At 41.6% G+C, this 16247-nt stretch overlaps 1 protein-coding gene, 1 long non-coding RNA gene and 1 pseudogene across 3 annotated transcripts in view; 1 reads left to right on the plus strand and 2 right to left on the minus strand.

Moving 5' to 3' along the window:
• Positions 1 to 8652, minus strand: part of PRKAR2B (protein kinase cAMP-dependent type II regulatory subunit beta) — an 89323-nt gene extending 80671 nt beyond the window's left edge. Inside the window, exon 1 of the mRNA XM_036101381.2 lies at positions 8113 to 8652. Coding sequence (XP_035957274.1) covers positions 8113 to 8416 — 304 coding nt within the window. The 5' untranslated portion in view covers positions 8417 to 8652. The remainder of the gene's footprint in view (positions 1 to 8112) is intronic.
• Positions 8653 to 10855: 2203 nt separating this feature from the next.
• LOC118541644 (actin, cytoplasmic 2 pseudogene) overlaps positions 10856 to 16247 on the plus strand; it is a 36455-nt pseudogene continuing 31063 nt past the window's right edge. The window contains exon 1 of the transcript XR_013443078.1: positions 10856 to 10938. The product of XR_013443078.1 is annotated as an actin, cytoplasmic 2 pseudogene (transcript). The remainder of the gene's footprint in view (positions 10939 to 16247) is intronic.
• Positions 11029 to 13201, minus strand: LOC118541654 (uncharacterized). Its single transcript, XR_004920209.2, has 2 exons — positions 12387 to 13201; positions 11029 to 11326 (listed from the first exon to the last, which is right to left on the minus strand). It is a non-coding gene; the product is annotated as an uncharacterized LOC118541654 (long non-coding RNA).

The raw sequence follows: 16247 nt of genomic DNA on the forward strand, positions 1-16247 counted from the left end.
AATACCTTCTGCTAGTGAGGTAGCAAAAAAGTTTTGAGAAATAAACAGCTCAGTATATCTGGTGTTCATTTCTAAAAATAAATACTTTATCAAGTTTCTAAAGTATATGAAGTGCAAATTTGAGTGAAACAGAGAAAACAAATCGTAAAAGGTACAGATCAGTACTTGGCTAGACTGTAAATTTTTAGAGGCAAAAGTAGAGAGCTTATTTTTTGATTTGTGGTTCTTTTCAACCATGGTCCTGCTATAGGAGTTACTGAAAATGAAGTGTACCACAATTAAGGAGATGGGCTCTGAACTCAAGGTCAGGTTCAAATCCTGACTCCATCACTTAACTTGGGGAAGGCTAAATGGTGCATGTATAAATGGCCTTGTCCAGTGTCTGGCACTTAAGCCACCAAAAATGTTAACAATTATTATTAAATAAAAGGAGCATCATTTAACAAACATTAGCTTTCTACAGTAACTGAAATGAAACAACTGAGTCATGTTTTAATTCAGCTTCACCTTTTGGAAAGATGCTTTTTGGGTCCAACTGAAATGTATTTAAGCACATGGAAGCTTTTTGCCTTCTTTTTTATATTAAAAAAAAAAAATCCCTCAGTAACACTCCCATGAACTTTTTTGTCTTGGAACAGCTAATGTAAATTAAACAATGTCAGGCCCTAGCCAAACGGATACGGGAATAACTGTATACAGTATATCTTCTTGGCTTCACTTTTATGTGGAACATGTGTTTATATTTTGACCTTTTGTCTTTTTTTTAAATGCAGAAACAGCATTTAAAACAGCAGCAACTGGAATGATTTTTTTTAAGTTTCCAAACATATTAAGTTACACATGGCACTGCCTATTGCTGAAACATTTATAAATATTACACCAACTGTGTTTATAGTTCCGATTTTTTTTAGATTGTTTTGTTTTCATATAAGCCATGACCTAAAAAATTTAGCTCAAATTCTTTCCACAAAATAATTACATAATGGAACAGTCTGAGTCATTTTGAATTTCCGAAACACAAAACTCGCTCCCATAAAATAAAGATAATGATCAGCATCATAGTGAGGTTTTTATATGGGTTTTTCCGACTATTTCAACCATACCTAAATGGTATGGATGAAACCGAAAGGACTATAAGAATAGGACCAAGAACATAGTGATAATTCATCCAACTCAGAAAAATCACCGCACTCTGTTTTCTTTCCCATTGTCTGTCCTTAAGCAATTGACATAAAAATAAAGTTTGTATTAGATTTCACTGCAATGAAAAAAAAAATTAAAGAACAAAAAAATTGGTAATTCTGAAGGTAAGAGTACAAAAGTACTTCTTGTTAGCCTTGGCTTTTAAACCTTAACTACCACCTTGATGGAAGAGAGAATTTATATGTAAGTTAATATAAATAATGCAAGGATTAGTTCTATGAACAAAGAAGACCAAAATCAACTAAACTGGGGCAAGGAACTTCTCTGGCTCTTAGCTGCCCCATCTGTTAAATGAAATAGATTACATATACTATCTAGAAGACAGTATCTGACAAAAAGATTGTTTCTTAAGTCCAGAGATAGTAAACTTAAGAGAATAATCATTTCTTTTTTCTTTAAAAAAAAAGGAAGGAGGGGCGCCTGGGTGGCTCAGTCGTTAAGCGTCTGCCTTCGGCTCAGGTCATGATCCCAGGGTCCTGGGATGGAGCCCCACATCAGGCTCCTTCCTCCGCGGGAAGCCTGCTTCTCCCTCTCCCACTCCCCCTGCTTGTGTTCCCTCTCTCGCTGTGTCTCTCTCTGTCAAATAAATAAAATCTTTTAAAAAAATAATAAATAAATAAATAAGTAAATAAATAAAAGGAAGGAATTGGCACTCAGTATTTCTGCAGTGAGTAAATGAGTGAGTGAATGAGCACAGCATTCTATCTTCAACTTTCATACATTCCTTCTGCTAACAGGCCACCCGAGGTCCCAGCCCCTTGCTGGTATCAACTGAGTGTAGACACTACTCAGGTAGACCCCGCGGTCAAACTCCTTCACTGAATCCCAAGCTCCACCACAGGCTTTTCTCTAATTGCTACTACTCTCATTAAATGACTTCCTTAATGGGTCCACAAATAAGCTTCTTATTGAGGAATTCAAAGGTCTCTTGTTGGTATTTACACAGTTGAAAAAGAAACACATTTGCTTTTCTTGAGGCAGCTAGGAACAAAATCTTGACAGCTGGAAATTTACTGGAACCCATGGAATGGGATTTGCAACAATAATAACCATTAAATATTTATTCCATCCCACCCAGACACAGCATGTCACTGTACGTGCAACCTCAAATGGAAAGCTTATAACTGTCTTACATTAAATAATGGTTGAACAGTTTGATTTTTAAGACCGGTAGACAAATTAAAGTATCCTTCACTTTTTGTTCAGGTGTTCTCATTCTATGCTCTCTTCAAGATATAAATTAGTCGAAGAACCTTCCGCAAGTCCCAACTGATGTTACTCCTCTCTTCCTCCCTTCCTCCCTCTTCTCCAGGTCTAAAGTTAACAGATGGGTAAGAGTTTGAGACAGGACACTATTTCAAGTCATTTGATTTCCCTATTCACTTAATACTACTATTAAAATGGATAATGTTCCTCACTGTTCAACTCTGAAAATCACAATTACCATCTAAACTCAAAATCTCTTTTAAATCTTCTCTATCATTGTTTTATGCTCATAATTAAAATAATGGCTTCAATATTTTAGCCATTGTAATGAATGATGTGATTCCCATTTCAGGAGGATTCAAACCTACCATATAAATTTAAAACTTACCATGTAAATTTCTAATAGCCAAAGACCATAAAGTCTCATTAATTATAAAATTCTGCAGCTCTCAGCTACAAATTATGAGCTGAAAGGATGTGGGTTTTATTACTGTGCAACATAACTTCACATTAAATCCTAAGTGGGAAATGCCACGTAAGCTCATTTCCTACTTCATTTCTCTAAAAAGTGCAAACACTAGATTCATTTCCCCAAAATAACAATGAAATTGCTATTCTGCAAGAAGTTTACACTTCTGAAAGATTTCATGTTAATGAGATCATTTGTCTTACACGGAAACAATGCTGGCTATGTGCACTGGTCCTGAGGCCCTTATAAATATCAATCCATTTATCCTCTAACAACCTTATGAGGTAAGGACTATTAGTATGATAATATGTCATTATGCCTAGCACAGCGCTTCATACGTGAAGGAAACTGAATGTCGTCTGACTTTCATGAACATTTTCAGACCAGTGAAATGAACTGAAGAGGTGGATGAAGAGCTAACAATTGGCTGCTTTGTCTCATAATCATCTCTAGTAGCCACCGAGAGAGCAGGTTCTTAGGTAAGAACACAGAGATAAAAGGGAGCCTAATAAATCAGCCAAAGGAGCAATTCATTACAGCTATGATGATTCTCTGCAAGTTCCTGCTCTCAGTGAGACCAAGAAGTCAATCAGTCAAAGTGTTTTGTACTCCCAGTTTGAGCTCGGTGAAGAACATTCTCACAGCAGATTCTTAGGGAGCTAATATATCTACTGCCCAGATGCCTTTTACCAACTCATTTCAGGAAGACCACATAAGCCACTTCAGACAGCTGAACTTTTGAGCTCTATTCTTCAAGTTACAATGAAGCTTAGTTCTTCTGATTCTGTAGCAGAGACATAGAGGTAAAGAATATTTGCTCATAATCCTCTAAGAAAACTTCTTCGACACGTGACTGTTCTTCCAACCGCTCCTTAAGCAACCATTTCTCTCATGAAATAAATTTGTTCTCTTAATCTCCCCGCCACCATCATGAGCTCCAACTTTCCGATATTTTGTGTGATTTTAAAGACCTCTTATAAATTCCCCACATTCCCTTTAAATTGTAAAAAACATCATAGCTAGATCTGATTCTCCAACAAAGGTTTGACATAGGTCAAAGTTAAGAGGATTAAATCATAGTTTGTACATGGTGAATTTCTATTTATATATCTTGACATGCTTGCTTTATAAGATATTTAAATTTTTGACGTATTTACTTTGAACTCTAGATTTTTCTTCCACAATATGGAAAATTAGTTCTTCTGTATTTTATATACAGTAGTTCTTTTTCTTCCAGTTTGATTGCTTTTCATACCCACATGTAATTTAATTTTTTTCTGACCACTTGTCAATTTATAGGGGTAATTTGGAATTTTATTTACTTCATTTTATAATTTCAGCAATTTCACTGAAGAAATTATTGAGCAACACAAGATCTCACAATGATGCCTGCACGAAACCATTAATTACCACAGATTCCACTCCAAATTAGTACTGATCCAACTCTTTGGCCTGCTGTTAACCCTTCTAATATAGTCTAAGCCTGGGGACACTATCCTTTCAGAAGCGACATGTCATGCTTTATTTGCTTTCCCTTGGATGGGGCTGAGGTAGGCCATTATAGCTTCTTTCAGAAATTCAAGAGTTCCCAGGAAGGGTTATTACCATACGCTATTATCATTCTAACACCTAAAGGCTGCCCTTTTAACCAGAATTGATAGCAAACTGAAAGGAATAGAATAAACTTAGAAAACAGGAAAGAAATGGGACAGCTACCAGCAGAGAAAGGGATTCTTTGCAAAGACGGGAAGGAAGTAGACCACCTTCACCCATCTGACCATTTTGCCCAGTGCTATCAATGGTCATGCTACCAGACCCTAGCTCACTTACTTGATCCCACCACCACACTGAGGTCAAGGTCATATGCTTGATCCCCTACGTGAGTCAAATGGGCAGCAGTCTCATGGTCAAAAATTTGCCCAACCTCTCATAAATACCATCACTTGTCTTAAAGGGATTCATGAGAGTGGGTACTAACCAATCCATGCAAATTCATCACCATTACTGGAAAAATAACCAGGAAAACCTGACCTGTGAGTCAGTCCATTGGACAAGTTTCATTTAGGATGAACTCTCTGATGGTCTTGGGTCAGACAGATGTGAGTAAGAAACCAGGCTCTGCTAATTACTAGTCCTGTGTGTAACCCTGGACAAGTTCACTTTTCAGAGCCTTATAGACAAAACACATCAAGAGTCTCAGGTAGAGTTTGACACAAAAGGGATGCTCAAGTGATGCTGGCCCCAGCCCCTTCCAGAGATAAAACCTGGGAGTTAAGAGCAGAGGGATGGAGCCAGGCCCACCTGTGTTTCCATCCCGGTTTTGTAGTACACTAGCTATGAAACACTGGGCAAGTGACGGCCAGGATACAGCCAGGATAATGAATCAGAGCATTTAGATAATGCCTAGCACACGGCCAAGGTCAATAAATGGTGGCCACTTTTTTAAATGTTGATAAGACAAAGACATTATGATCACTATCTGTTGATCAGTGTTTCTCACAGTGTGGTCAGGGAACAATGAATATCAGAATGACCTGGGATATCTGTTAAAAAAAAAAAAAAAAGGACCCTATGTCCCACCTCCCCAACCTATTCAAAACCGCTCTCCAAGAGCAGTACCAGGTAATATTCATTTCTAAATCAAACTTCCTTGAGATGCATACAAAAATTAAGAAATTAGTGACCCAGTTGGTTTTGTGCTGGGTCACAGTAAATTAAGACTTGCCTTCTAGTACTTACTCTTTACTATGCTATGCTAGGAGAATTACCTGGTATCTGATGTTTTTATATTTTGGCACTTTTTGCACCTAAACATTAAATTGATAGGCTCACTTGTATTTCTGTTTATTTGTTTTCCAACAGCACTATTTTGACTTTTTCCCCCCCTCCAGCCAGGGGCCAGCAAACTATGGCCTTGGTTTGTGGCTAATTTTGTACAACCCCAACTTCCAGAGAAAATATGTATTTAAAAAAAAAAAAAAAAGAATATTTGATGAAGACCATATGTTGCTCACAGAACCTAAAATATTTACTGTCTAGCCCTTTACAAAAACGTTTGTCAACCCATGGTAGCCTATAATTTTTTTTTAACTGCAGGTCTCAACACAATTTACATACTTAAAAATAGTAATAATAAGAGAGAATCTGTTAAAATAGGAGATACTCTAGTCGATATTTTCTAATGCACCTAATAGAGGGAAGTACCATTGCCAAAGTTTCTGTTACATACGCATATATGTGTATCGGATAATGATCAAATTGTATTTGGTTGCAGTCAGAAAGTTTTAAAGTCCTTGTGGGTAAGGGTGGGAAATAAATAGTGCAACTGGTTAACGAGTATTCATTACAACTCACACAGACTAATTTTTACAATAAAGGTGCCTTGGAGAACATAAAACCATATAAAACAATTCCTGCTGTTCAGAAGTTAATGGCTTATTCATTACAAAATGGAAATAAAATCTGTTTTGTGTACAATCTACATTGTTGTAAGGAGAAAACGGAATCATCAAAGCAAAGTACTTCAAAACTCCTGTAGTACAAAGAAAATACTTTAGTTATACTAACAATAAATCGTACCAAACATATATAGGTTTTTTCCCACCTCCCTTAGTTCCTAGTTTCCTGCAACCTGGAAAATGAGTCCTCTTTTCTTCCTTTGTGTGTGTGCAAGTGCATGTACGTGTGTGTGCATGCCTGTGCCAGGAGCATAAAAGAAGTATTATATGCTTCTGCCCTTTCTGTATCATCCGTTATTAGCTTCTCCTTCCCCTCTATTTAAAATATGCCTTCTTTTACCTTTTCCTTAGTTCTAGCAAGGAAAGCATTTGATTAAATTCTTGTGCAAAAAGAACAATTAAGACTGTGATCATATTATCCCTGGAAACACTAAAGAGTCAAAAATTAACATTTTTAAAGTAACAATTTCCCTTTTTTATCTTCATAGAACACTAATGTCCAGGGTTTTTGTGATCATTTCAGACAAGCTAAAAATACATTAATTCTAAAACACATTTCAACAAATTTACAAAGAAAACACCTTCCTAGGAACACTCAAGGAAATGACACTTTAAAACGTTTTCATTATATGGAATACACTGCAGACACACAAACCACAAGCAGTGTAAATAAATACAGACTGGTGCAATGCTGAAATGCTTGTTTGTCTTCCACCACAAAGAGAAAACACTTGCACACCGTGGTATTTTAGCTTGGGATGTCATAAAGATGGGATTTAGGCATGTGGTGTAAATACAGGAGGCTGTAACTGTGCGTGTGTGTCTGTGTGTGTTAGGGAAAAGGGGTTGTAAGCAGAAGGGGTGGGACTTGCCAGGAGCAGCTATTTGAGAAAATTCCTTTTTCTTTCCCATTCATTCTTTCTAGCTTGTGTCTGGCACAGTCCTTACAATTACTCACTGACTTTTCATTCTAAAGACAACCAACAAGCTTTCAGAACTTCCTACAGCGTTTTTCACATACTTTTTTTTAAAAAGGCACCAAATCATTGAATGTTTGTTTTAAATAAAAAGCAAACCATTAGTCCGTTTCCTCATTCCAAAGACCCCATGAGTTGCAGGCTAAACAGGATCCTTTGTTGTGTGTCCAAAAATAACACAACGCAGTACTGGTAAATTGGAAAATAATAGATTACTCTGTTTCCAAGAATGTCATTTAGGATGAACTTATTTATTACCATAAATTTTGTTCTGCCCCAGTGAATATAATTTCATGCTCCTTTTAGTGACTATGCAGTCTTAACGACAGCAAACCCAATCCAACTGAATACCCTTCGCCTTTTCTGTTTGGACACTCCATTAATAAATACAAGGGCTGCAAGAGGATGCCAAGTGGGCCAGTTTCCTTTACGCACAATGGTATCCGTCCAGCGAAATCTCTCCAACCACAGTGAAAGTTGTCTTTCAGATGCCCACCCCACACCCGCCGTCCTCTGCCGGCGAGCCCAGGACGAAAGGAGGCACCTGGACAGACAGCCGTACCCTCTCAGCGCCCCACCACCTCCAGAGGAGGGGAGGAGGGGGAGGGCACGACTCGAAAGCCGAGTAGGAAGGTGGGCGAGTGGGAAAGACAGAAATGGATGCTGAGGGGGTGGGCGAGATGGGAAGGTAGGGAAGGCGGCGAACGCGGGGAGAGGAGGGTGAGCAAAGCTGCGGGATTCTAGAGCAAAGGGGGAACGGTGCGGGCGAGCGGGGACGCGCAGGGGGTCGGGTCCTCACCATTGAACGCCCCGGCTTCCGCGGCCTCCTCCTCCTCCTCCCCGTTCTCGGAGTCTGTGTGCATGGGCTCCTCGGCGAAGTTGACCCCCTTACTGGGGGTGCCGCCCCCGGCGGCGGCGCCCGCGTCCCCCCAGGTCCTGCCCTCATGGCCGAAGCGCGCGGCGCCTTTGCGCTCGTTCTCCTGCTGCAGGCGCGTGAAGTGCTGCAGCGCGAACTCCAGCAGGTCCGCGGGCTGGTGCCTCAGCACCTCCACCGTGAAGCCCTGCAGCAGCTCCGTCAGTCCCGCGGGGATCTCGATGCTCATCCTGCCTGCCGGGCGGCGGGCGCCTGGGCGCCGCCCTCGCCGCCTCCCCGGACCGGCCTGCGGCCCCGCGGCCGCCGAGCGAGCGCGGACGGCGCTGGAGGCGCTACCCGCTGCGAGCGCGGCGCTCTGGGCCCCGGCGGCCCGGCTGGCCCGGCCCGCGGCTCCCGGGGCGCGGCTGCTCCGTGCGGCGGCGGCGGCTGAGCGAGCGCGGCCCCGGGAGGGCTGGCAGCATCTCCGGCTCCTCCCGCTCCCGCCGCGGCCGCTCCTCTCCACCTCCCCCCGCCCCCCGCCCGGGCCGCCCCGCCCCCGCCCCGCCGCGCCGCGCGGGAGGGAGCGTCGGAGCGCGCCCACGTGACCCCCGGAAACCATGGCAACCTCCGCCGGCGGGCGCCGCACACCGCGGCTGGGAAGGTTGCGGTGTTGAAGACGCTGGAGGGCGGCGGCGGGCTGGCGGGGGACGGCGCTCCGCGCGCGCCGGGCACGGGCCCAGCTCATCGCTGCCCCAGGTGGCCCCCAGGCGCGCCTCGCCGTCCACCTGTCCGCGCCCCGGAGCGGGCGGGCCGCTCGGCCGAATTCCACAAGTCATTCAGCACGGCAAACCGCGCAGAGCTGCTGCCCTGCGATCTGCCCCGAAACTTCAGCCTCCACCTCGGTAGCGGCATTTTCTTTTCCTCTGGGAATCGAGTTGCGTTGATAAGTGTTGGCAGTGTCTTTTGTTTAAAGTCATCTGTGCTACTGGTTCTGTTTTGGACAAAGAAATAATACCCCATCCTTGTGACACCTTTCTTTCTCTTTCGCTGCTTATCCAGCCTTTCCCCATACATCCTGTTTATTATGTTTTGCTTTACTGGTGCTAATGCATTGTCCACTCGATGCACTTACTACTATTTATTAAGACAAATGCACCATTTATTATGAGGCCCTTCAAACAGGATAAGTGCATCAATTTGAATAAAATGTCAGAGTCAAGACAGATGGTCCTAAAGCAAAAAATGCTTTGCCTGATGAGGCTCTTAGTATTTATTTTAAAACGTTCCCTTACCCTTGGAGTGATTTGAATTATATCTCCAAAATAGGTTACTTAATATAAAGAGAAATAGAACTAGAAACGTGTACTTTTAAAGTTGAAGTCTTTGACTTTAAAATGAGGCTTATTCTGCAAATATTTACAATTCTGAATTAGAAAATTGCTTACCAATTAAATGTTTTTTTAAAACACGTACTTCATTTTCTACAATGACCATCATATAGTAAATAAAATATTTAAAGAGCAAACTCAGTTATTCTGATTTATCATTCCACTCACAAAGAAGACTACATACATGACTCAGGAAATTCAAAGCCTAGAAATCGAGATATAACATTTATAAAAATTCATCTTTATATTAATCCTTTGTTTATAATCCAGCCTGTAATTGCTCCATGAGTGAATGTATTTCTCGATTTCTGTTTCTTATCAACCTCATAATAGTATGTTGTTTTTAAATATAGTAAAGTACTTCTAATTGTGCCGGGCATTGTAAGCAGTAAGGTTTTATAAAAATACCATGATCCTCATAGAGGACAATATTAGTCCAACTCTTAATCATGTAAGTATTATATAAACCATATAAGCATTATTATCTTTATAGATCCAGTAATTAAGATGAATTTTCATCATCTGCCTTCATTTATGATGATGTTTTTATTAAGATTAGCATTGCTCACATGTGGCAGAAAATGCAAAATACAGTAGCTTAAGCAAGATAGAAGCTTATTTCTCTGTAACGTAAAGGTAAGCAGTTCAAGGCTAGTATATGGTGGTTCCATGACCTTCAGGTACCCAGGCTCCTTCCAGCTCATTGCTCTGTAATTCTCAGTTTCTGGTGCAAAATTGCTGCCCTGCTAGTCATCTCATTCATATTTAAGCCAAGAGAAAAGTGGGAAAGAAAAGGGATTCCACCCCCCCACCCCCTTCCCCACATCTCCCATCCAAATACACACTTACACACACACACACACACACACCTCTCAGAACCCTTCCAGAAAGTTAAATACACCAATTCCTCTTATACCCTCTTGGCCAGATGGCCACATCCATGATGTGGTGGATTGCATTTTCCAAAGGTGACTCCAAAAATATCTCCTGCCCCTGTGTTCTTCTACAGTGTGGCCTTGCCAACCCCCCCCCATCAAGAGTTGAAATCTTAGGGGTGCCTGGGTGGCTCAGTCATTGGGCGTCTGCCTTGGGCTCAGGTCATGATCCCAGGGTCCTGGGATCAAGCTCCGCATCGGGCTCCCCGCTCCACGGGAAGCCTGCTTCTCCCTCTCCCACTCCCCCTGCTTGTGTTCCCTCTCTCACTGTCTCTTTCACTGTCAAATAAAATTAAAAAAAAAAAAAAAAAAAAAAAAAGAGTTGAAATCTTAATTCCCCTCCTTTTGAATCTGGATGGGTTTGTGACTGCTTTGAAAGAAATCATGCCAGGATGACAGAAGTAGCCAGCTCTGAGATGCCCTGCCCAAAATCCTGACCCACAGAATCTGTGAGCATAATAAAAATGTTGTTTTAAGTCTCAAAGTTTTGGGATAATTTGTAACACAGCAATAGGACTGAAGCACGTAGTCATAAGGAAAGCTTGGGAACGTAAACTTTATTTTGAACAGTCATGTGCCAAGCAAACATTTGGAAATTGAGAACCAGTTCTGGGGACAATAACCAGTGTCCGCCAAATGGTTAACACTCTTTCCCCCAGGAATGACAGGGAAAAAAAGCGCTGCTTTTCCAAACATTTACAAGAACCATATTTCAAAGTAGCATATTTTGTGTTTCAAAGTAGTTTGTTGTTGTTTTGTTTTTGTAGATTTTCTACGTGAGGCATGATGCATGGCTCGGTCATCAGTGGCAATGTCCGGGTCATGTGGCTGTCATTTCTTTAGGGGTATAGAAGTGAGTCAGGCATGAAATGCATAATTGGATTAGATGACCTATATGGTCTCTCCCATCCTGGGATATTCTACAACAGTTTAATATTAAGACATGTGGGATTTAAAACATCTTTGCAAGCAGCTCTCTGATAACAATTTTTATTTGCATCAATTCTTAAATCAGTAACCATGACCTGAAAAATTAAAGCTTGATCCTGGTAGTCCTATTATGTTAATATTGTTCTCAGAACCAACGTTCACTTCTAAACTCCTATTCTGGCTTTTATTCCCTACCCCATAACTATTTGGGTAATATGTTGTGATTTCCTTTGCTTTCATTTTCAGAATATTTCCTTCCAAACCTTGGAGTGCAGTGACAGTGGCTTATGGGGACTACTTATCTTTGGATTCTTTAAAAGAACATCACTGAAATTGATTCTTTGGTTGTTGATTTACAAAGCAATTTTCACTAGTGTCTCAGAGAAGTAGAAGCAATTGCAAAAGAACTCCAAGAGTTCAGCATTGGAATGAAATAAGAATGCTACCCAATTTGTGTTCACACATGAAAAATTAAATAGATATCGGACAGAGGCATCAGTTGGTTTTATAAGCAGCTGCCAACACAGGATGACAGCATGGACAAGCCATAGTTTAGGCAAGCTTTATGATGCGTAATCATAACTGTGACCCATCAATCAGACAGCGTTTCTTGCCAATAGTTAATATGTATTCTGATCACGTCTCTTTGGTTAAAGAAATATATACCCACTCGAGACCAAAAGACAAATGGAAAGGACCCGGGGGTGGGTTGTGCTGACACAGAGCCCGCTGTGGCTGTCTCTCTCCATTTTATATACCTTTAGCAGTTCAGCACCTACTATGGTTTTGGTGTCTCTGGTTCATATCCTGAAGAGAGGAAACCCAGTTAGTTTGGTCTTGACCATCCAGTGGATGGGCTGGCCTTGCGTGAGAGGTTCTCTCCTGATTCAGTCGGTGTGGCCAGTGGCGTGCAGGATAAAGGGTTGGGTAGCATAAATAAATACATATTTATGAGTGCAAGACCTACCTCTTCAGCAAACAGGAAAGTCCCAAACACGGGCACTGTCGGTGGTACCGGCATCTTCACGACTTATGAAGGATGGCCACCTCTTGGCCGGAAATCTTGGAAACGTTTGGACTAAGGCTAAATAAAATGATTCCTGTCTAGATGCAGCTTTGTACCCCCAGCTTTTCAGATTCAGTAGGTCAGAAGTGGGGCCTGGGAATTTGCATTTCTGTCAGACTCCCAGGTGATGCTTCTCCTGCGGGTCTGGGGACCACCCTTGGGGATCCATTCCACTCGATTCCCCAGCGGGGAGCTTATACTCACACTGAGAAGACAACTGCTTGAAGTAACTTTTCTGCTTATCATAAAAGTATAAGTTTTTCTCTGGCTAAATGAAGAGTAAATGCAACTTCATAATTCTGTTCTCCTTTAAGGAGTCATGTACGCTAAAGAGGTTCTCAAAAGCAACAGAGAATATATCCTTAAATGCTACATTTCATAAATAGAATATGGGTTTCCTCTTAAGGACGAGGTCGGGCTCACAAGTTTATCTCTGCTTCCTGAAGTTCCACTGAAACCATGGCTAAAGGCCTGGGGAAGATAAAACAAAATTATAAACTCATAAGGACAAAAGAACAAGAGACCTATAATAAAAATTAAAAATGATAATGAGAAATTTTAAATTATTTAGCCTTAAAAAAGAAGGGAATTCTGACATATGCTACAACGTGGATGAACCTTGAGGACATGATGCTAAGGGAAATAAGCCAGTCAAAAAAGACAAACACTGTATGAATCCACTTAAATGAAGCACTTAGAGCAGAGTCATAGAAACAGAAAGTAGAACAGTGGCTTTCGGGAGCTGAGGGGAGGGGGAAATGGGGAGTTGTTTAATGGGTCAAGAGTTTCAGTTTTGCAAGATGAAAAACTTCTGAGGTTGGTTGGGCAAGAATGTGAGTATACTTAACACGACTGAACTGCAGACTAAAAAATGGTTAAGATGGTAAACTTTGTTATATGTAATTTATGACAATTAAAATTTTTTTAAATTGTTTAATTTTTAGAAAAGGAACAGGAAGGGGGCACTTGGGTGGCTCAGTTAGTTAAGCATCTGCCTTCGGCTCAGGTCATGATCTCGGGGTCCTGGGATCGAGCCCCATGTCGGGCTCCCTGCTGAGCAGGGAGTCTGCTTGTCCCTCTCCCTCGCCCCTCCCCCTGCTCGTGTTCGCTCGCTCTCTCAAATAAATAAAACTTAAAAAAAGAAAAAGGAACAGGAAAAGAGACAAGAGCAGATGAGAGTTGTCTACTAAAATTTTGGAACTAAGCAAACTGGAGAATACTGGAACCTAAGCTTGGGTGAGGGCTCAGTGAGAGGAAGCCTGTGAGAAGCAAGATCACATTTGTACCACAGAGCGCAAAAGCACAGAATCTGAAGATGCCGGGTGCCTCTGAAAAGCAATAAGGAGCAAGGACTAATGAAATGTTTGTAGAAGGAGCTGATAACACTGTCCACCCCCGGCCCTTCTCTGCCCTACATAGGCAAGCAACTGTGCTCCTTCATTCCCAGCAGGAGGTGGAGGGGCTGACTTGAGACTTGCACAGCCAATTGTGGGGATAAGATGCGGCAGTGAGGAGACGGGGATTGATTCTAATTTGGTGAACTACTCTTCAGTGACCTCTTTTCCCCACCGGACTCCCCAAATTCTGAGAACCAAATGTACACCCTTCCAGGCAGGAAATCAAGGATTCCTCTTGAGGGAGCTGACCAGCTCAGGAGTCAAGACTTACAGATGCTGACATTCGAGGGCCCAGCTCTCTTTCTTTCCACCCCATTTTGAAGTTCACCAGTCAATACCCACCACCACACACCTCATAAACATGAATTCAGGTAGGAATCATCAGATTTCCAAGAAAAACTTTTAGTATGAGAGACTGGGACCAAAATAAATGAACTAAAAAAATAAACTCAGAGAAGTAAAGACTGCAGTGAACAGAAGAAAAATTCTGAAAGCACTTTAATATCCTCAGATATATAATAATAACACAATAGTAATTGTTAACATTTATTTATCAGCTACTATTCTAAGCACTTCATATCTATTAACTCACTGAATGTTCACAAGAACCCTATGATGTGCATATTACTACATTGCACATGAATAAATGGAGACACAGAGAGATGAAGTAATTTGTCCAAGATCACACAGCTTGCAAATGGTATTGGGATGGGACCCCAGGCAGTCTGGTTCTATATCCAATATCCTGTAACTGAAAGGAGTAAGAACTCGTAGAAATTAAAATTATGATAGTAAAAATGTAATCCATAAAATGGGTCAAGTTAAAGGTGAGGAAACTTAGAAAATAGAACAAAAGAGAAAAATCTAGAAAATGAAAGAGAAAAATAAGAAAATTAGAGAACTGACTCAGAAAGCTCAATATCCAATAACAGGAGTTCAAGAAAGAAAATAAGGATAAATGGAGAAAATTGTTAAGGAAATCATACAGGAATTTCCCCCAGAATTGAAGGATAGGAATCTCTAGACAGGAGGGGCCCATGGACAGCCCCACAGAACAATAAATAAAAACACCCTCACCAGGCTAATGATACTGAAATTTCATACTTCAGAACAGTTATAGATAAACGGAAGAGTGTAAAAGCTCAGACAATCATCAGACTCCTTAGTAGCAGCACTGGAAGCTAGAAGACAATGGAACAATATCTTGAAAATGCTGAGGGAAAGTTATTTACAACCCAGAATTCTGTATCCAGCAAATTAAAGGTAGAATAAGGATATTTTCAGACATGTCAGATTTTAGAGAATACAGACTCCTGTTACCCTTTGTCAAGAATTGGAATAAGTTTGGGAATCACCTGAGGAATAGGAATATGGAGGATCCAGCAAGGGATGGAAACTAACATCAGCCCCCCCCCCCCATCAACCAGCCTACTTGCTCCTGGATTCACATACTCTACCTTCTGCCTGATAACTCAGATGGCTATGCTCTGTCTACCTGTGCTCCATCCTGTTCCCTCTGACCGATGCAAGGAAATAAGCTTTTGCAATGGCCACCTCTCTTCTGAGTCATCAATAATTCCCTTTCCACTGAACCTCTCAATGGCAAACAGACTCTAGGGACCCCTGACTCTTGCCCCCCGTCATTCAAGCCCTGTAGAATCCTCTTCCCTGAGTATGAGTTGCCGTTGTTGCTTCCTTCTAGCCGATAACATCTGGCAAGAGTGAGGGGATTTTGCTGATGAATTAAGGTCCCAAAGCAGTTGATTTTGAGTCAATCAAGAAGTTTGTCCAAGGCTTCATGTAATCAGCTGAAGCTCCCGTAAAGAGGGACTGGGGCTTCCCTGATGGGCGGGGAGTTTCCATGCTGGCTTGAGGAAGTAAGCAGCCATGTGAAATGCTTTCTTCACTTCACCACTTTTTCTTGGTTCTCCTACCTCCCTGAAACACATCTCATTCTTTTTTACTGGATATGCTTTATCCTCCCTTCTGCCTCTAAATGTTGATGTATCCCGGATACCTCCTTTCTTCACACTCACTCCCTGGGTGACCTCATCAAGTCCACTGGCTTTAAATACCATTTATATGTGCATGATTCTCAAATGTATGCTTCCAGCCCTAACCTCTCTCTGAACTCCATAATTCTATGTACAACTGCGTTGAGTTGTTTAAAAGGTAACTCCGGCTCAGCATGTCTAACGCTGACATCTTTATTACTAGTTCTGCTCTATCCACAGCGCCGAGAACAATGCCTGGAACATAGTGGGCACTCAGTATTTATTGAGTAAAAAGAAGGAGGGGAAAAATAAAGAAGTTGTGGGGGAGGGCAAGGCATGCAGAAAAAAGACTAAGGGGCTTCTTAGGATCG

This window comes from Halichoerus grypus, chromosome 12 (genome assembly GCF_964656455.1).
Source record: "Halichoerus grypus chromosome 12, mHalGry1.hap1.1, whole genome shotgun sequence".
Taxonomy (NCBI): domain Eukaryota; kingdom Metazoa; phylum Chordata; class Mammalia; order Carnivora; family Phocidae; genus Halichoerus; species Halichoerus grypus.